The sequence below is a fragment of the Pseudorasbora parva genome, chromosome 17, assembly GCF_024679245.1.
Source record: "Pseudorasbora parva isolate DD20220531a chromosome 17, ASM2467924v1, whole genome shotgun sequence".
Lineage (NCBI taxonomy): Eukaryota > Metazoa > Chordata > Actinopteri > Cypriniformes > Gobionidae > Pseudorasbora > Pseudorasbora parva.
Window position 1 is genome coordinate 926515 of NC_090188.1, and position 21642 is coordinate 948156.

General features: G+C 40.5%; 1 protein-coding gene across 3 annotated transcripts; it reads left to right on the forward strand.

Moving 5' to 3' along the window:
- The first annotated feature begins 1748 nt into the window (after positions 1-1748).
- On the forward strand, positions 1749-20867 carry LOC137045432 (leucine-rich repeat-containing protein 27-like). 3 transcript variants are annotated; one of them, XM_067422044.1, is made up of 7 exons: positions 1749-1916; positions 2009-2139; positions 9711-9769; positions 16420-16545; positions 17087-17225; positions 17541-17625; positions 20656-20867. In XM_067422044.1, the coding sequence occupies exons 1-7, from the start codon at positions 1803-1805 to the stop codon at positions 20692-20694; spliced, it is 693 nt and encodes a 230-aa protein (XP_067278145.1). In that variant the 5' UTR covers positions 1749-1802; the 3' UTR covers positions 20695-20867. The 3 variants fall into 3 exon arrangements, with proteins under 3 accessions (XP_067278145.1, XP_067278147.1, XP_067278146.1); XM_067422046.1 differs by having other exon boundaries at positions 17548-17625; XM_067422045.1 differs by having other exon boundaries at positions 16420-16539.
- Positions 20868-21642: the final 775 nt, after the last annotated feature.

The following is a 21642-nucleotide window of genomic DNA, read 5'->3' on the forward strand; positions in this document are numbered from 1 at the left end:
CAGCCGCTGGAGCGATTGTTAAACAAATACCCGTCTCGCGAATACCGGGACTTTTATTATGACGGGACGGGACACATTCGCCGGTCGCCTGCACTGATCCGCTCTTCCGGTTATGATTTTGAGGTAATGCCGCTCTGTTCATCCTATTAGATACATTTAAGTGTGTTCAAAACGATGTTATGATGTTACTCCGTGCGTTCACTTGTTCACACTGCTGAGAGTAAAGCGCTCCTGCCGAATAAAAGCCGAAACCGAGGGTAGCGCAGATATGATGCGATGGACAGCCGACTCCCTCAAACACTATGCTGACACGTCCCTGTCCTCAGTTAAAATAGCAATTTTCTCACAATTTACAAATAGTTGGAAACTTCTGGGATATTGTAGGTACTCAACTGGACAAAATATATAACACTGGCCTAGTGGTTTTTGGATATTTTACTGCAAAAATACTACATAGTGCACCTTTGAGTGTAACGTAATGATATATTCTGATATATTCTGTGATATATATATATATATATAATTTCTGTCAATAGGAGAGGGGAGATGTAAGGGAGGATTTTTCCGCCGGGACTTTTTACTGCGCCGAGTCGAAGTACTCCCAGAAGTGCTATTCCATTATAGTTCTCCTTTTTAATCCGCTTAGAAAAGCGCCACGTTTTATTTTGTGTCCCCATATTTGGTCGTTCCTCTATTGGTGTAACTGTATTTAAATAAGGAACACGTGGAGGAGTTTGGTGGCTTCTAACTTGATCTCTGTTTGGTCCCATAGTGAAAGAACTGGGCTTAGTGGGCTAAGCTAATGCTATCAGATCGTCACCGCGCGTCAGAGAGATTAAGAGCACACACTGAGACGAGAGAGGTGTGTGTGTGTCAACTCGGCTTAGTTAAGGGAATAACAGTTTAATATGAAAAAGCGGTGGAGTATCCCTTTAACTAAAATGACAGAATCTGGTATCGTAAATGTTTATGGTTGTCAGTGCATGTGGCACTAGGCTACATATAATTTTGGTTTTAATTAGATTTTCCCAATAGATAGGGATTTTGACTCCTTCTCTGTATTTTTAAAATTAGATCAGATTCAACTTTATTGTCATTGAGAAGAGTATACTGTAAAACAAAGCTGTTTTTTTGTTTTTTTGTTGGTTTAACTTAAGGTAAGTAACCTGGTTGCCTTAAAATGTTGAGTTTATTGAAATTAAACATTTGAGTTGATACAATGAAGGACATTAGTTTAATAAATAGAAACTCAAAATATGATTGTATCTGAACCACATAAAAAATGTGATAAATCATGAAAATAGCACAATTTGGCTGCGTCATCAAAAATAAAACACACAATTACCCAATATGCTTACAAAATCATTTAATAATATTTTAATAAAGGTTGTCGAATCTCAGAAATGTTCATTGTAATAACTCAAAATTTTAATTTTTAATTTTAAGTTTAAGGCAACCAGGTAACTTTTTTCTAAAGAAATTTGTACAGTGTACAAGAGCCAATGAAATGTAGTGAGCATCCAACCAGAAGTGCAATATATATATATATTACATACACACCATTTTACATAGTGCAAGTTTGAGATATAAAAACAGAGACCAGCCTCCAATGCAGATAACTGGAAATATATGTAAAGTGCAAATTAATAAGTTCAACATCATGCTGAATGTGCTTTAAAAAGCGTGTGGATGTTTGTCCTCCAACTCTCGCCGTAGTTTTTGGTTTCGGTTTCGTGTGTCGTCACCATAGCAACGACTCACAACAACCCAGCTGACGGTCAGATGTAAATATAAGCCTTTAAATGGCAGGAATGATGGGCGATCATAATATTAGTGAAGAGTCTGCGTCTCTGCTCATGCGCAGAAGAGGACTGAAGGCCATCTCAGCGTCCGTGCTACAGATGACGCATCTACAGGTGATCCATAATCCACAACTATGATCGCGTGCCGTCAATATTACTATTATTACAGTATTGCTGAGGCTCTGTGATTCGCACGCGTGTTGTAGAGTTTGTATCTGGAGGGCAATGAGATCGGCGAGCTTCCTGAGCGCTTCTTCGCCAGTTTTCCGTCTCTGATCTGGTTGGATTTGAGGAACAATCAGCTCAAAGCTCTTCCAGTCGCTATCGGAGAGCACACGTGAGTCAAACTAACTTTTTAAAGCAATATGTTAAAGGGGCGGTTGCATGAAATATCACTTTTTTAACTTTAAATAGTGTGTAATATCGCTGCTTTACCATAAACAATATCTGCAAAGTTAAAGCGGTAAAAGTTCAATGCAAACGGAGATATTGCCTTTTAAAGTTACGGCAGTTTTTATTTGCCTACAAAATGGCCGCTTTGGACTACAACGAGCTTCTTCCTGGGTTGGTGACATCATAAACCCTTGCTAGTGTAACAGTGTTTTTTCTCTGCGTTGCGTTGTGTATATACTCACAATGGACACCAATTCGCGCTGATGATGATTTTTATTCTGTTGATAACACACATTAAACAGCCGTGATCAGATTGGCGATTCACCCTCGTGCAGTGTATTCTAATAATGTGAACAAACTTGATATTACCACAAATGTAACGTATCATGAACACAAATCATACAATATTATTTTAAACACATGTATACATTAGTATTAGTCCATAAGAGGGTTATAGAATTAATACAAACTATTTTTATGATGGAGCACTCACTCACGACAGTCGTTCACTCTCTCGGCTGGCGCGAATCTAAATGACCTTACCGGAACCAGTTCATTATCTGGGGTGGAGAGTTATTTAAAGGGCCCATACATGAAGAAGGGGCGTGGCCTTAACCTGTACTTGGCACTTCAGCCAATAAAAATACAGGAAACTACATTTGGCCATCTGACCAATCTAAGACCATTGTGTTTTTCAGAGGGAGGGGCTTCATAGAAGCAGGAAGCAGACGAGCCGCTCAAAGCACCGACAGCGGTGTGGAATAAAGGGAGGATAGAAGAAAAATACGTCGTTTACAAAAAGAAGAAGTATTAAGACATGTTATACTGCACACCATAAACACAACCAAGCCTAGAAAAAACACACGGAACCACCGCTTTATATAGTTCACACAGGCCGCGTGTTTCCACTCAACTGCGCAACTTTTATATTGTTCTTCTATGTAAACATGTTGTGCTTGTGATCTAAAAGTTTGTATATTTTGCCCTCTAACGGTTAAAAAAACAAAACTGCATGCATTTAGCGGTAGAACATTGTTTTGTTTTGAATATGATTATCCTACCACTCATAATATATACAGTTTAGATGAAAAGGATCTCGCGCTAACTAGCTGAAGACGTGTAGCTTTACCCCAAAACAGACATGCCACTTACTTGAGAATAAACTCCCGCACAATAACCATAATGACATGATCTTCACAATAGATAATGCTATACAGTCAACTATGTTAGAGAGCTACATATGACAGTTTATCTGTTTAATAAAATACCTTACTCACTAGGGGTTGAACGACTTTCATTTATTTAAAGTGGACATTTATGTGATGAAAGTCATGTCGACGTTTACTAGTCGCTGATGACGTCATTTATGTAAGGGTTAATGTCCACCAGCCGGTTGTTATCGCAGAATAAACCCCTCCAGAGTGATCAGGACCCCGAGGCGAAGCGGAGCGTCACTCTGAAGGGGTTTATTCTGCGATAACAACCGGCTGGGTGGACATTATCCCGCTTATTACACGCCTACTAGTCTCAGATAAATTACACACTAAATATTGTCTCGAGATTAAATATTTGATTAGCTCTTACGCAAAGCTTCCGCGAAGAAAAACAGTTCCAGACTGCTTTAAGCCTTTATCTATCGCTGCTAAATGTTGAGAATGAATGCTGAAAGGGTTAGTTCAGCCAAAAATGAAACCAAGCCTCTGATTTACTCACCCTCAGGTCATTATAGGTGTTTATGACATTCTTCTGTCAGACAAATACATCAGAGTTATATTTAAAAAGTCCAGGCTAACGTTAATCCCAGCAGTAGTTGGAGCTGTTTCTGAAGTCCACTAAATGCAGCTGTCCGTCAAATAACGTGCTCCACACGACTCCGATGGGTTAATAGAGCCGTCTGATTCCAATCGATGCGTTTGGGTCAGAAAAATATCCATATTTAAAACTTTATAAAGGAAACCCGCCTTGAAGTCTTCCATTGTAACCCACGGCTGTTTAAGCCACAAGATGGCGCCAGCGTTAAGCACAGAAGTAGAACCGGTCAAGATAACTCGCAGTACCCGGATGAGCGGGTGTGTGTTATCTGGAAATAACATACCGCTGGAATGCGCGATTGACCAATCAGAATCAAGTATTTCACAGAGCTGTGTAATAATAAAAAATAAATAAACCTGAACCTTGAGCTTAGACTCGAACTCGGGTCTTCTTGTGCACAGCTGATATGGCATATGACACAGCGCTGCCCATAAGGTTATTAATCCTACATAACAGCTTTGTATCAGTTCTTTTGTCTTCTGGTCATTATATTTCTCACAGATTTCTGCTCGTTCTGAATAAGATACAGATAAAGTTGCACAATAAAGATCACATGTATATGAATGCATTAGTGAGTGATTGTGTGTGAATTAATTCTACCTGGCAGCGTCTCTACTAATAGTGAAGCTGTGAGTTTAAGTTATCAAGAAATATATGCTAGAACGTTTCAGTTTCTAAGCTATTTTATTGATAAATCACAGAACAGTGTTGACAATATATTTCTGCGTTACTGAATGGTTGTGTGAGGCGCTCGATCTCCGCGTGATGTGCGAATGGCTATGTGTGTGTGTTGCAATGCAGCACGCAGTTTAGCGCGATGATTAACTTACGTGTACAATAAGCCTGCATTCTCCCGATATATTTTGAGCATCCAGATGGTAATCGAACATGTCTTGTGGAGAGCTCTCGGAGTATGCATTTATTTGTCATTTTTAACTGTTCAAAACAGAGCCTGCGTGTCAGGAATTGCTTATCCTGTTGCGCCCTCTATAGGCCAGCGACTAGTCGACGTCAGGCTTAAAGCGTCATGGCAGAGCATTAAGGTCAACTAGTCAATTAGTCGACTAGTCAGTACAACCTCCAATTACTCACCACTAACTAACAACCTCTAACTCTAACTAACTTCAGCCACTAACTAACCTCTGTCTCTAACTAACTTCAGCCACTAACTAACCTCTGCCACTAACTAACCTCAGCCACTAACTAACCTCTGTCTCTAACTAACCTCAGCCACTAACTAACCTTTGCCTCTAACTAACCTCTGCCTCTAACTAACCTCTGTCTCTAACTAACCTCAGCCACTAACTAACCTCTGCCTCTAACTAACCTCTGTCTCTAACTAACCTCAGCCACTAACTAACCTCTGCCTCTAACTAACCTCTGTCTCTAACTAACCTCTGCCTCTAACTAACCTCTGCCACTAACTAACCTCAGCCACTAACTAACCTCTGTCTCTAACTAACCTCAGCCACTAACTAACCTTTGCCTCTAACTAACCTCAGCCACTAACTAACCTTTGCCTCTAACTAACCTCAGCCACTAACTAACTTCAGCCACTAACTAACCTCTGCCACTAACTAACCTCAGCCACTAACTAACCTCTGTCTCTAACTAACCTCAGCCACTAACTAACCTTTGCCTCTAACTAACCTCAGCCACTAACTAACCTCTGCCTCTAACTAACCTCAGCCACTAACTAACCTTTGCCTCTAACTAACCTCTGCCTCTAACTAACCTCAGCCACTAACTAACCTCAGCCTCTAACTAACCTCAGCCTCTAACTAACCTCAGCCTCTAACTAACCTCTGCCGCTAGCTAACCTCAGCCTCTAACTAACCTCAGCCACTAACTAACCTCAGCCTCTAACTAACCTCTGCCACTAACTAACCTCTGCCTCTAACTAACCTCTAACTCTAACTAACCTCAGCCATTAACTAACCTCTGCCTCAAACTAACCTCAGCCACTAACTAACCTCAGCCACTAACTAACCTCAGCCACAAACTAACCTCAGCCACTAACTAACCTCTGCCTCTAACTAACCTCAGCCACTAACTAACCTCTGCCTCTAACTAACCTCAGCCACTAACTAACATTTGCCTCTAACTAACCTCTGCCTCTAACTAACCTCAGCCACTAACTAACCTCAGCCTCTAACTAACCTCAGCCTCTAACTAACCTCAGCCTCTAACTAACCTCTGCCACTAGCTAACCTCAGCCTCTAACTAACCTCAGCCACTAACTAACCTCAGCCTCTAACTAACCTCTGCCACTAACTAACCTCTGCCTCTAACTAACCTCTAACTCTAACTAACCTCAGCCATTAACTAACCTCTGCCTCAAACTAACCTCAGCCACTAACTAACCTCAGCCACTAACTAACCTCAGCCACAAACTAACTTCAGCCACAAACTAACCTCAGCCTCTAACTAACCTCAGCCACTAACTAACCTCTGCCACTAACTAACCTCAGCCACTAACTAACCTCTGTCTCTAACTAACCTCAGCCACTAACTAACCTTTGCCTCTAACTAACCTCAGCCACTAACTAACCTCTGCCTCTAACTAACCTCAGCCACTAACTAACTTCAGCCACTAACTAACCTCTGCCACTAACTAACCTCAGCCACTAACTAACCTCTGTCTCTAACTAACCTCAGCCACTAACTAACCTTTGCCTCTAACTAACCTCAGCCACTAACTAACCTCTGCCTCTAACTAACCTCAGCCACTAACTAACCTTTGCCTCTAACTAACCTCTGCCTCTAACTAACCTCAGCCACTAACTAACCTCAGCCTCTAACTAACCTCAGCCTCTAACTAACCTCAGCCTCTAACTAACCTCTGCCGCTAGCTAACCTCAGCCTCTAACTAACCTCAGCCACTAACTAACCTCAGCCTCTAACTAACCTCTGCCATTAACTAACCTCTGCCTCTAACTAACCTCTAACTCTAACTAACCTCAGCCATTAACTAACCTCTGCCTCAAACTAACCTCAGCCACTAACTAACCTCAGCCACTAACTAACCTCAGCCACAAACTAACTTCAGCCACAAACTAACCTCAGCCACTAACTAACCTCAGCCTCTAACTAACCTCAGCCACTAACTAACCTCAGCCACTAACTAACCTCAGCCACTAACTAACTTCTGCCTCTAACTAACCTCAGCCACTAACTAACCTCAGCCACTAACTAACCTCAGCCACTAACTAACCTCAGCCACTAACTAACTTCTGCCTCTAACTAACCTCAGCCACTAACTAACCTCAGCCTCTAACTAACCTCAGCCTCTAACTAACCTCAGTGACTAACTAATCTCTGTCTCTAACTAACTTCAGCCACTAACTAACCTCAGCCTCTAACTAACCTCAGCCTCTAACTAACCTCAGCCTCTAACTAACCTCAGCCACTAACTAACCTCAGCCTCTAACTAACCTCTGCCACTAACTAACCTCTGCCTCTAACTAACCTCTAACTCTAACTCTAACTAACCTCAGCCATTAACTAACCTCTGCCTCAAACTAACCTCAGCCAGTAACTAACCTCAGCCACTAACTAACCTCAGCCACAAACTAACTTCAGCCACAAACTAACCTCAGCCACTAACTAACCTCAGCCTCTAACTAACCTCAGCCACTAACTAACCTCAGCCACTAACTAACCTCAGCCACTAACTAACCTCTGCCTCTAACTTACCTCAGCCACTAACTAACCTCAGCCTCTAACTAACCTCAGCGACTAACTAATCTCTGTCTCTAACTAACTTCAGCCACTAACTAACCTCAGCCTCTAACTAACCTCAGCCTCTAACTAACCTCAGCCTCTAACTAACCTCAGCCACTAACTAACCTCTGTCTCTTACTAACCTCAGCCTCTAACTAACCTCAGCCACTAACTAACCTCTGCCTCTAACTAACCTCTGCCTCTAACTAACCTCAGCCACTAACTAACCTCAGCCTCTAACTAACCTCAGCCACTAACTAACCTCAGCCACTAACTAACCTCTGCCACTAACTAACCCCTGTCTCTAACTAACCTCTGCCTCTAACTAACCTCAGCCACTAACTAACCTCTGTCTCTAACTAACCTCAGTCACTAACTAACCTCAGCCTCTAACTAACCTCAGCCACTAACTAACTAACCTCAGCCACCAACTAACCCCAGCCTCTAACTAACCTCAGCCACTAACTAACCTCAGCCACTAACTAACCTCAGCCTCTAACTAACCTCAGCCACTAACTAACCTCAGCCACAAACTAACCTCAGCCACTAACTAACTTCAGCCTCTAACTAACCTCAGCCACTAACTAACCTCTGCCTCTAACTAACCTCAGCCACTAACTAACCTCTGCCTCTAACTAACCTCAGCCACTAACTAACCTCAGCCACTAACCTCAGCCACTAACTAACCTCAGCCAGTAACTAACCTCTGCCACTAACTAACCTCAGCCACTAACTAACCTCAGCCTCTAACTAACCTCAGCCTCTAACTAACCTCAGCTACTAACTAACCTCAGCCACTAACTAACCTCACCCACTAACTAACTTAAACCACTATCTAACCTCAGCCACTAACTAACCTCTGCCTCTAACTAACCTCAGCCACTAACTAACCTTAGCCACTAACTAACTTCAGCCTCTAACTAACCTCAGCCACTAACTAACCTCTGCCTCTAACTAACCTCAGCCACTAACTAACCTCAGCCACTAACTAACTTCAGCCTCTAACTAACCTCAGCCACTAACTAACCTCTGCCTCTAACTAACCTCTGCCTCTAACTAACCTCTGCCACTAACTAACCTCAGCCACTAACTAACCTCTGCCTCTAACTAACCTCAGCCACTAACTAACCTCAGCCACTAACCTCAGCCACTAACTAACCTCAGCCAGTAACTAACCTCTGCCACTAACTAACCTCAGCCACTAACTAACCTCAGCCTCTAACTAACCTCAGCCTCTAACTAACCTCAGCTACTAACTAACCTCAGCCACTAACTAACCTCACCCACTAACTAACTTAAACCACTATCTAACCTCAGCCACTAACTAACCTCTGCCTCTAACTAACCTCAGCCACTAACTAACCTCAGCCACTAACTAACTTCAGCCTCTAACTAACCTCAGCCACTAACTAACCTCAGTCTCTAACTAACCTCAGCCACTAACTAACCTCAGCCACTAACTAACCTCAGCCACTAAGTAACCTCTGTCTCTAACTAACCTCAGCCACTAACTAACTTCAGCCTCTAACTAACCTCAGCCACTAACTAACCTCAGCCACTAACTAACCTCAGCCAATAACTAACCTCAGCCACTAACTAACCTCTATCACCATAGATAAAATGCATAAAAATTAAAAAAATGCATGTATAAAATCCATAAAATACATTAGTTTATTATTTTATTTCTATAGTGTTTGACACAATGCATTGATATTGCTTTAAAAATGATGTTCTTCCTCAGACATTTTGTCTTGTTTTCCATCTAAACTTTCTGAAATGTGAGGTTGTGTCGGTTGAGGAGATACCCCTGACATGAGTGTGAAGCGCTTTGGGTGTACAGTAGTACAAATGAAAGCGCTTTATAAATGCCACATTCATTCATTCATTCATTCATTCATTCAATAAAAACGTATGATATGAGGTCATAAGATATGAAATGATGCATGTTTTATGAAGAGCTAATCCCTTCTTGTGTTGAAGGTGCTTGAAGACGTTCCTCTTGGAGGGCAATCCGCTCACGACGCTTCCTCCAGAGCTGGGTGAGTCTCATATCACACAGACTAGAAGATGAAGATGCACTCTAAAAATGCTGGGTTAAAAATGACCCAAGTTGGGTTGAAAATGGACAAACCCAGAAATTGGGTTGTTTGGGTTGGGTTGTTCACTGGGTTCTCACATTTGTGGATCTCTTCTGCTCATTTGTGGATCTCTTCTGCTCATTTGTGGATCTCTTCTGCTCATTTGTGGATCTCTTCTGCACATTTGTGGATCTCTTCTGCTCATTTGTGGATCTCTTCTACACATTTGTGGATCTCTTCTGCTCATTTGTGGATCTCTTCTGCTCATTTGTGGATCTCTTCTGCTCATTTGTGGATCTCTTCTACACATTTGTGGATCTCTTCTACACATTTGTGGATCTCTTCTGCACATTTGTGGATCTCTTCTGCACATTTGTGGATCTCTTCTGCTCATTTGTGGATCTCTTCTACACATTTGTGGATCTCTTCTACTCATTTGTGGATCTCTTCTACACATTTGTGGATCTCTTCTGCTCATTTGTGGATCTCTTCTACTCATTTGTGGATCTCTTCTACACATTTGTGGATCTCTTCTACTCATTTGTGGATCTCTTCTGCTCATTTGTGGATCTCTTCTACTCATTTGTGGATCTCTTCTGCTCATTTGTGGATCTCTTCTGCTCATTTGTGGATCTCTTCTACACATTTGTGGATCTCTTCTGCTCATTTGTGGATCTCTTCTGCTCATTTGTGGATCTCTTCTACACATTTGTGGATCTCTTCTGCTCATTTGTGGATCTCTTCTGCACATTTGTGGATCTCTTCTACACATTTGTGGATCTCTTCTACACATTTGTGGATCTCTTCTGCTCATTTGTGGATCTCTTCTACACATTTGTGGATCTCTTCTACTCATTTGTGGATCTCTTCTGCTCATTTGTGGATCTCTTCTGCTCATTTGTGGATCTCTTCTACACATTTGTGGATCTCTTCTACTCATTTGTGGATCTCTTCTACACATTTGTGGATCTCTTCTGCTCATTTGTGGATCTCTTCTACACATTTGTGGATCTCTTCTACTCATTTGTGGATCTCTTCTACACATTTGTGGATCTCTTCTGCTCATTTGTGGATCTCTTCTACACATTTGTGGATCTCTTCTACTCATTTGTGGATCTCTTCTACACATTTGTGGATCTCTTCTGCTCATTTGTGGATCTCTTATACTCATTTGTGGATCTCTTCTGCTCATTTGTGGATCTCTTCTGCTCATTTGTGGATCTCTTCTACACATTTGTGGATCTCTTCTACTCATTTGTGGATCTCTTCTACACATTTGTGGATCTCTTCTGCTCATTTGTGGATCTCTTCTACACATTTGTGGATCTCTTCTGCTCATTTGTGGATCTCTTCTGCTCATTTGTGGATCTCTTCTGCTCATTTGTGGATCTCTTCTACACATTTGTGGATCTCTTCTGCTCATTTGTGGATCTCTTCTGCTCATTTGTGGGTCTCTTCTACACATTTGTGGATCTCTTCTACACATTTGTGGATCTCTTCTGCTCATTTGTGGATCTCTTCTACACATTTGTGGATCTCTTCTGCTCATTTGTGGATCTCTTCTCCACATTTGTGGATCTCTTCTGCACATTTGTGGATCTCTTCTGCTCATTTGTGGATCTCTTCTCCACATTTGTGGATCTCTTCTGCACATTTGTGGATCTCTTCTACTCATTTGTGGGTCTCTTCTGCTCATTTGTGGATCTCTTCTGCACATTTGTGGATCTCTTCTGCTCATTTGTGGATCTCTTCTGCTCATTTGTGGATCTCTTCTGCTCATTTGTGGATCTCTTCTGCACATTTGTGGATCTCTTCTGCTCATTTGTGGATCTCTTCTACACATTTGTGGATCTCTTCTGCTCATTTGTGGATCTCTTCTACACATTTGTGGATCTCTTCTGCTCATTTGTGGATCTCTTCTGCTCATTTGTGGATCTCTTCTGCTCATTTGTGGATCTCTTCTGCTCATTTGTGGATCTCTTCTGCTCATTTGTGGATCTCTTCTGCTCATTTGTGGATCTCTTCTGCACATTTGTGGATCTCTTCTGCTCATTTGTGGATCTCTTCTACACATTTGTGGATCTCTTCTGCTCATTTGTGGATCTCTTCTACACATTTGTGGATCTCTTCTGCTCATTTGTGGATCTCTTCTGCTCATTTGTGGATCTCTTCTGCTCATTTGTGGATCTCTTCTACACATTTGTGGATCTCTTCTGCTCATTTGTGGATCTCTTCTGCTCATTTGTGGATCTCTTCTGCTCATTTGTGGATCTCTTCTGCTCATTTGTGGATCTCTTCTACACATTTGTGGGTCTCTTCTACACATTTGTGGGTCTCTTCTGCTCATTTGTGGATCTCTTCTGCTCATTTGTGGATCTCTTCTACACATTTGTGGATCTCTTCTGCTCATTTGTGGATCTCTTCTACACATTTGTGGATCTCTTCTACTCATTTGTGGATCTCTTCTACACATTTGTGGATCTCTTCTGCTCATTTGTGGATCTCTTCTACACATTTGTGGGTCTCTTCAACACATTTGTGGATCTCTTCTGCACATTTGTGGATCTCTTCTGCACATTTGTGGATCTCTTCTGCACATTTGTGGATCTCTTCTGCACATTTGTGGATCTCTTCTGCTCATTTGTGGGTCTCTTCTACTCATTTGTGGGTCTCTTCTACTCATTTGTGGATCTCTTCTGCTCATTTGTGGATCTCTTCTGCACATTTGTGGATCTCTTCTGCTCATTTGTGGGTCTCTTCTACTCATTTGTGGATCTCTTCTGCTCATTTGTGGATCTCTTCTGCACATTTGTGGATCTCTTCTACTCATTTGTGGATCTCTTCTACACATTTGTGGATCTCTTCTACACATTTGTGGATCTCTTCTGCTCATTTGTGGATCTCTTCTGCTCATTTGTGGATCTCTTCTGCTCATTTGTGGATCTCTTCTACACATTTGTGGATCTCTTCTGCTCATTTGTGGATCTCTTCTGCTCATTTGTGGATCTCTTCTGCTCATTTGTGGATCTCTTCTGCTCATTTGTGGATCTCTTCTGCTCATTTGTGGATCTCTTCTGCTCATTTGTGGATCTCTTCTACACATTTGTGGATCTCTTCTGCTCATTTGTGGATCTCTTCTACTCATTTGTGGGTCTCTTCTACGCATTTGTGGATCTCTTCTGCTCATTTGTGGGTCTCTTCTACTCATTTGTGGATCTCTTCTGCTCATTTGTGGATCTCTTCTGCACATTTGTGGATCTCTTCTACTCATTTGTGGATCTCTTCTACACATTTGTGGATCTCTTCTGCTCATTTGTGGATCTCTTCTACACATTTGTGGATCTCTTCTGCTCATTTGTGGATCTCTTCTACTCATTTGTGGATCTCTTCTACACATTTGTGGATCTCTTCTGCACATTTGTGGATCTCTTCTACACATTTGTGGATCTCTTCTACACATTTGTGGATCTCTTCTGCTCATTTGTGGATCTCTTCTGCTCATTTGTGGATCTCTTCTGCTCATTTGTGGATCTCTTCTGCACATTTGTGGATCTCTTCTGCACATTTGTGGATCTCTTCTACACATTTGTGGATCTCTTCTGCTCATTTGTGGATCTCTTCTGCTCATTTGTGGATCTCTTCTGCTCATTTGTGGATCTCTTCTGCTCATTTGTGGATCTCTTCTGCTCATTTGTGGATCTCTTCTGCTCATTTGTGGATCTCTTCTACACATTTGTGGATCTCTTCTGCTCATTTGTGGATCTCTTCTGCACATTTGTGGATCTCTTCTGCTCATTTGTGGATCTCTTCTGCTCATTTGTGGATCTCTTCTGCACATTTGTGGATCTCTTCTGCTCATTTGTGGATCTCTTCTGCTCATTTGTGGATCTCTTCTGCACATTTGTGGATCTCTTCTGCACATTTGTGGATCTCTTCTACACATTTGTGGATCTCTTCTGCTCATTTGTGGATCTCTTCTGCTCATTTGTGGATCTCTTCTACACATTTGTGGATCTCTTCTGCTCATTTGTGGATCTCTTCTGCTCATTTGTGGATCTCTTCTACACATTTGTGGATCTCTTCTGCTCATTTGTGGATCTCTTCTGCTCATTTGTGGATCTCTTCTGCTCATTTGTGGATCTCTTCTGCTCATTTGTGGATCTCTTCTGCTCATTTGTGGATCTCTTCTGCTCATTTGTGGATCTCTTCTGCTCATTTGTGGATCTCTTCTGCTCATTTGTGGATCTCTTCTACACATTTGTGGATCTCTTCTGCTCATTTGTGGATCTCTTCTGCTCATTTGTGGATCTCTTCTGCTCATTTGTGGATCTCTTCTGCTCATTTGTGGATCTCTTCTGCTCATTTGTGGATCTCTTCTGTACATTTGTGGATCTCTTCTGCTCATTTGTGGATCTCTTCTACACATTTGTGGGTCTCTTCTACACATTTGTGGATCTCTTCTGCTCATTTGTGGATCTCTTCTACACATTTGTGGATCTCTTCTACTCATTTGTGGATCTCTTCTACAGATTTGTGGATCTCTTCTACACATTTGTGGATCTCTTCTACACATTTGTGGATCTCTTCTGCTCATTTGTGGATCTCTTCTACACATTTGTGGATCTCTTCTGCTCATTTGTGGATCTCTTCTCCACATTTGTGGATCTCTTCTCCACATTTGTGGATCTCTTCTGCACATTTGTGGATCTCTTCTGCTCATTTGTGGATCTCTTCTGCACATTTGTGGATCTCTTCTGCTCATTTGTGGATCTCTTCTGCTCATTTGTGGATCTCTTCTGCACATTTGTGGATCTCTTCTGCTCATTTGTGGATCTCTTCTGCACATTTGTGGATCTCTTCTGCTCATTTGTGGATCTCTTCTGCTCATTTGTGGATCTCTTCTGCTCATTTGTGGATCTCTTCTGCTCATTTGTGGATCTCTTCTGCTCATTTGTGGATCTCCTGCTCATTTGTGGATCTGTTCTGCTTTTGTGGATCTCTTCTGCTCATTTGTGGATCTCTTCTGCACATTTGTGGATCTCTTCTACACATTTGTGGATCTCTTCTACACATTTGTGGATCTCTTCTGCTCATTTGTGGATCTCTTCTGTACATTTGTGGATCTCTTCTGCTCATTTGTGGATCTCTTCTGCACATTTGTGGATCTCTTCTACACATTTGTGGATCTCTTCTGCACATTTGTGGATCTCTTCTGTACATTTGTGGATCTCTTCTGCTCATTTGTGGATCTCTTCTGCTCATTTGTGGATCTCTTCTGCTCATTTGTGGATCTCTTCTGCACATTTGTGGATCTCTTCTACACATTTGTGGATCTCTTCTGCACATTTGTGGATCTGTTCTGCTTTTGTGGATCTCTTCTGCTCATTTGTGGATCTCTTCTGCACATTTGTGGATCTCTTCTACACATTTGTGGATCTCTTCTACACATTTGTGGATCTCTTCTGCTCATTTGTGGATCTCTTCTGCTCATTTGTGGATCTCTTCTGTACATTTGTGGATCTCTTCTACACATTTGTGGATCTCTTCTGCTCATTTGTGGATCTCTTCTGCTCATTTGTGGATCTCTTCTGTACATTTGTGGATCTCTTCTGCACATTTGTGGATCTCTTCTCTACATTTGTGGATCTCTTCTGCAAATTTGTGGATCTCTTCTGCTCATTTGTGGATCTCTTCTGCTCATTTGTGGATCTCTTCTGCTCATTTGTGGATCTCTTCTGCTCATTTGTGGATCTCTTCTGTACATTTGTGGATCTCTTCTGCACATTTGTGGATCTCTTCTGTACATTTGTGGATCTCTTCTGCACATTTGTGGATCTCTTCTGCTCATTTGTGGATCTCTTCTGCTCATTTGTGGATCTCTTCTGCACATTTGTGGATCTCTTCTCTACATTTGTGGATCTCTTCTGCACATTTGTGGATCTCTTCTGCTCATTTGTGGATCTCTTCTGCTCATTTGTGGATCTCTTCTGCTCATTTGTGGATCTCTTCTGCACATTTGTGGATATCTTCTGCACATTTGTGGATCTCTGCTCTACATTTGTGGATCTCTTCTGCAAATTTGTGGATCTCTTCTGCTCATTTGTGGATCTCTTCTGCTCATTTGTGGATCTCTTCTGCACATTTGTGGATCTCTTCTCTACATTTGTGGATCTCTTCTGCTCTCTTTTGGATCTCTTTTGTTTTGGCCACACTCTAAATAATGCTGGATTATAAACAACCCAAGTTGGGTTGAAAATGGACGAACCCAGAAATTGGGTTGTTTGAATGGGTCCATATACTTGGGTTCAAACAACCCAATTTATGGGTTTGTCCATTTTCAACCCAACTTGGGTTGTTTTTAACCCAGCATTTTTTAGAGTGCAGTGCCACTGATCTATTCATTAGTGATTCTATTGATTTGTTAAATTATTATTATTTTTTATAACTTTACGTTTATTTGTGGAGAACAATATATTTGTTTGGAATAAAGCATCAATAATACCCCCATATCAAACAACCCAGTTTATGGGTTTGTCCATTTTCAACGTAACTTGGGTTGTTTTTTAACCCAGCATTTTTTAGACTGGTGAGACACTTGTCTTCTTCTGCAGGTAATCTGGTCTCGCTAAAGGCTTTGAGTCTCAGGAATTGTCCTCTCACTTTTCCTCCTCGGGACGTCCTGGACCGCGGCCTGCCAAACATCCTCCTGTACCTGCGGCGCTCTCAACTAGGTGAAGGTGAAAACAACCTGAGAGCGAGGTGTCGGTGTGTGTGTGTTTGTGTGTGTGTGCGTTGCCATCTGTGGCTTAGCATAAAAAGGATGGCCTGCCTCAAAAATAGCTCCTTGCCCTGGTTCTGCCTGACTGGTGTGAGTTCTGTTCCCTTGGAGACGCTGGAGCTGCTCAGCTGAGTCCGGTGAAGATGATCAATAACCGCACACACACACACACACACACACGCACACACTCCAGATAATCTGATGCTCGTATGATCAATTAACCACACACACACACACACTCCAGATAATCTGACGCTCGTATGATCAACACACACACACACTCCAGATAATCTGACGCTCGTATGATCAACACACACACACACTCCAGATAATCTGACGCTCGTTACACTATCGAGGGCTCTCACCTGATTATTATTGGGCAGGAGAGCTGGCCTACAAACTCAAGATTATTACTCTGCAAAACATCCAGCACAAATATCTCAACCTTCAGGATGTATTTACTGGAGACATTGAAAATATTGTGTGTGTGTGTGGTTCAGAGTCCGAGGTGGAGAAGCTGCGTCTCCCGAATCTGGATGTGTGTGAGGAGGACAATCCAGACATCCGGCACTTTCAGGATCTCCGGCTCCGGATCATCCAGATGGAGAGAGAAGAGTCGGACGGGCCGTGTCGAAGCAGGTACTACAGACGGGTCACTCTAGAAAATGCTGGGTTAAAAACAACCCAAGTTGGGTTGAAAATGGACTAATTGGGTTATTTTAACCCAGCGGTTGGGTTAACTGTTGCTTAAGACAACCCAATTACTGGGTTAGTCCATTTTCAACCCAACTCGGGTCGCTTTTAGTCCAGCATGAATCTGTCTTTATTATGAGCATTGAGAACAAACCCTGAGGATCATGTTCACGTGTGTGTGTGTGTGTGTGTGTGTGTGTGTGTGTGTGTGTGTGTGTGTGTGTGTGTGTGTGTGTGTGTGTGTGTGTGTGTGTGTTTTAGAGTCCAGGAGCTGCCGCGGGAGCAGAGAAATCAGGCCAGAGTTGCACGGAAAAATCTGGAAGCTCGGCCGAGGAGAAGAGACGAGGTTCAGATTCATCTCTGAGATACACACACACACACACACACACACACACACACACACACACACACACACACACACTCTCACACACACACACACACACACATGTTGGTCTATGTGGTTTACAGGGACTCTCCATAGGTGTAATGGTTTTTATACTGTACAAACCGTATTTTATATCCCCTTACACTGCCCCTAAACCTACCCATCACACACACACACACACACACACACACACACACACAGCCCCTAAACCTACCCATCACAGGAAACATTCTGCATTTTTACTTTCTCAAAAAAACATCATTTAGTATGTTTTTAAGGCCGTTTGAATTATGAGGACATTTGATATGTCCTCATAAACCACCTCTATAGTGTAATACCAGTGTAATACCCATGTAGTTATACAAATTTGTGTCCTCATAAACCACATTTATAGTGTAATACCAGTGTAATACCCATGTAGTTATACAAATTTGTGTCCTCATAAACCACATAAACAGGCTCACACACACACACACACACACACACACACACACACACACACACACTCACACACACAGCATGCATTTACTCAAATCAAGTGGAAAATGCTCACGAACAATTAAAATACGACTGTTTTTAATGCAAAACAGCTAACATTATAAATATGCCTTAAGGGGAAAAGTAATTATAATAAAATGATATATAATCGCGTTATATCATTTCATACACATAGGGTCGTAGTCTGACACTAAACTCCTCAAAATGAGTGAGTTTGGCCTTAAAACCAGAACAAATATGGACAAATAATCTTCATTTAAAGGGGAAGCGTGTATTTCTCGGCCCGCACTGGCAGATACTTCTTCTTTAAAGCAGAAGCTCGCTTCATTGTGATAGATTTGAGTGTATATGTGTCTTGATTTAAGAATGTTTATCTGTGTTTGCAGTGAAGCTGTGGTGTGGTATTTCTGTGCCACAATGACTAACAAAAGTTATTTATAAAATAATCCTTCTGCCCTGTCATTGGTCAGTCAGACAGATAGCCCCGCCCCCGACTCATGCGATTGGCTGAGTCAGATTGTGAGTGTTCTGAAAGTGTCACACACTGCAAAAACGCTTTTCTTACTCAGTATTTTCATCTTGTTTCTAGTCTAAATATCGAATAATTCTTCGATTTAAGATAAATAATCTGCCAATGGGGTGAGAGAAATAATCTTAATTCAAACAGAAAACAAGATTATTTTTCTCACCCCATTGGCAGATTATTTATCTTATTTTAAGCAAAAACTCTCTTCATTTTGAGTTATTTTTCCCAAAGCAAGACCATTACTTTAGCTCAGAGGTTTGGTCTTCAGTTTTGTGTTCAGTGTGTGAAGAGCTCCAGATCTGAGAAAGTGTGTGTTTTACTGACACCATGTGGTTAGTCCAGTCACACACAGCCACTGCACTGCAAAAAATGAGTAAATGACTGAGTAAGAAGAGCATTTTGTGCAGTGTGAGCTGTACAGTACACATCTTAAACTAAAGTCATCTTAACATTATATTTGATGACAGTTAAAGGATTAGTTCACTTCAAAATGAACATCTCCTGATAATATAAATGCTTTTATAAACCCAGATGAGTGAAGACACGGATACACACATATCCTCACGTGTGTTATTTATCGTTTGCTCTGCAAAAAATGCTTTTGTTACTTAGTTTTGGGGAAAAATAACTCAAAATGAAGAGAGTTTTTGCTTAAAATAAGATAAATAATCTGCCAATGGGGTGAGAGAAATAATCTTAATTCAAACAGAAAACAAGATTATTTTTCTCACCCCATTGGCAGATTATTTATCTTATTTTAAGCAAAAACTCTCTTCAGTTTGAGTTATTTTCCCCAAAACAAGACAATTACTTTTGCTTGTCTAGTAAATAGTTCTTGTTTTAAGAATTTTTAGATGTTTGGACTAGAAACAAGACAAAAATACTGAGTAAGAAGAGCATTTACTGCAGTGTGCTTCCAACACGAGAGTTTCAGAACTAACAGGACTAGAGAAGACGAGACCGCACCAGACCATAATAAGTCCAGGGCTCTGTACCACGAAGCCGGTTTAGCCGGATATGTTCAAGCTTAGTTTGTGCCAATCCTAGGTTTTAGACTACATTATCCAGCATTCCCGAGATCAGCAAACTACGGCAACTCAGATAGCTCAAAACACAACAGCACTTTCCCCCCTTGTGGTGGTTCTTTGTACACGTTTGAAAGTAATAGTAATTATTTAAGTAGTATTTTGTGTGCTTTATTACGCTATTTTAAAGTAAAAGTAAATCTGTTTTGATAGCTCAATACACTGTAATTATAACAGCTAGATGAAAAAATAGTTATATTGCTAAAAATTGAGCAAAGACTTGACTTGCAGACCCCAGATAAACCCTCAATCCTCAATAATAACTCTAGCGCCACCTGCTGGATTCAACACGTAACAACTCGAGTCAGATTTATTTATATAGCACTTCACACACACACACACACACACACACACACACACACACACACACACACACACACACACACACACACACACACACACACACACACACACACATAGTGCAATTCAGCAAAGCACTGAAAACATGAACAGATCTAAGTACTCAACGTTTACAAGTTAAAATGACTTATTTTCTTTGTTAACTTTACTTAAGTTAGTGAAATAGTTTACTTAATTCCATATGTGAAATTTATTTAAAAAATATGCTTGCAAAAACTTGCCAAAGAAAAATTAAGTAACTCTTATTATTGTGTTTTTTCCAGTGTATCTTATATTATTTAAGTTAAAAGTTTGTTAAATTGACTTAAGTAGATTTTCCTTCATTCTATGTGTGACATTAAATATAAGAGGGAATATTAACTCAATGCTTCATGAATGTTACGTTCAGGAGTAAGTAGATCTGAAAATGATTTTAAACCTTGTTGCGAGGATTTATTTTTTTCAGTGTATGAGATTGTATTGTAAGAGTGAACCACATGTGTGTGTGTGTGTGTGTGTGTGTGTGTGTGTCTCTTCCTACAGGTGGCGCTCTTACCATCCCACATGAATCAGCCATTATAAGGTCCTATCCTTCAACACCAGTTTTGTGATTTCCTGACATTTTTAAAAATATATTTGAGACATTGAGAGGGATGAACGACCCAAAGTATTCTTTATTAGAGGATTTTGGTTTTTATAATATAAATCCTCCTACTCTTCTCCTATCTTGAAAGTATTGTGATGTGAATATTAAGTGTCTGCCTTTCTGTTGTTTCTGAGATTGAGCATTTTAATAAAACATGATTTTAACTCATCTTGTACGTTTTGTGGCAGGCAAGCACTTTGGAAATGAAAATGCATAAAATAATCCTCCTAATTAATGAATTAATTTCATGCATGTATACACACACACACACACACACACACACACACACACACACACACACACACACACACACACACACACACACACATATATATATATATATATATATATATATATATATATATATATATATATATATAATTTTATAATATATATATTTTTATACACACTAAAATATATTAATTCTGTCAAATTGATTAATCGTATTCAAAATAAAACTTTGTGTTACCATAATATATGTGTGTTATATATATTATAGATAAATATAAATATTAAAATGTGTCTTAAATGCATGCATTCATGTGTGTGTATTTATATATTATATACATAATAATTATACACATTACACACACACATTATGTGAACACAAACACTTTTGGATGTGATAAATCAATGTGACAGCACTAATATATATATATAATTTATATACATTTTTGTATATTTATTTATAGTATATATTAATGCTGTGAAATCGATTAATCACATCCAAAAAACATGTGTTTTATTATATACAAATATAAATATTTTATATTCAAGTATAACACACTTTTCTTAAATGTATACGTGTGTGTGTGTGTGTAGACATAATACTTATATGCAGTACACACACACATATTAAGTGCTTTAAGTACCCAGAAAAGCCC

What these genes read in the sequence shown, in the direction of transcription:
- LOC137045432 (XM_067422044.1), top strand. Translation starts at nt 1,803, where the DNA reads ATGGCAGGAATGATGGGCGATCATAATATTAGTGAAGAGTCTGCGTCT. An exon ending in GACGGGCCGTGTCGAAGCAG is followed by an intron (nt 17,226 to 17,540) that starts GTACTACAGACG and finishes TGTGTGTTTTAG; the next exon opens with AGTCCAGGAGCTGCCGCGGG. An exon ending in GGCCGAGGAGAAGAGACGAG is followed by an intron (nt 17,626 to 20,655) that starts GTTCAGATTCAT and finishes CTCTTCCTACAG; the next exon opens with GTGGCGCTCTTACCATCCCA.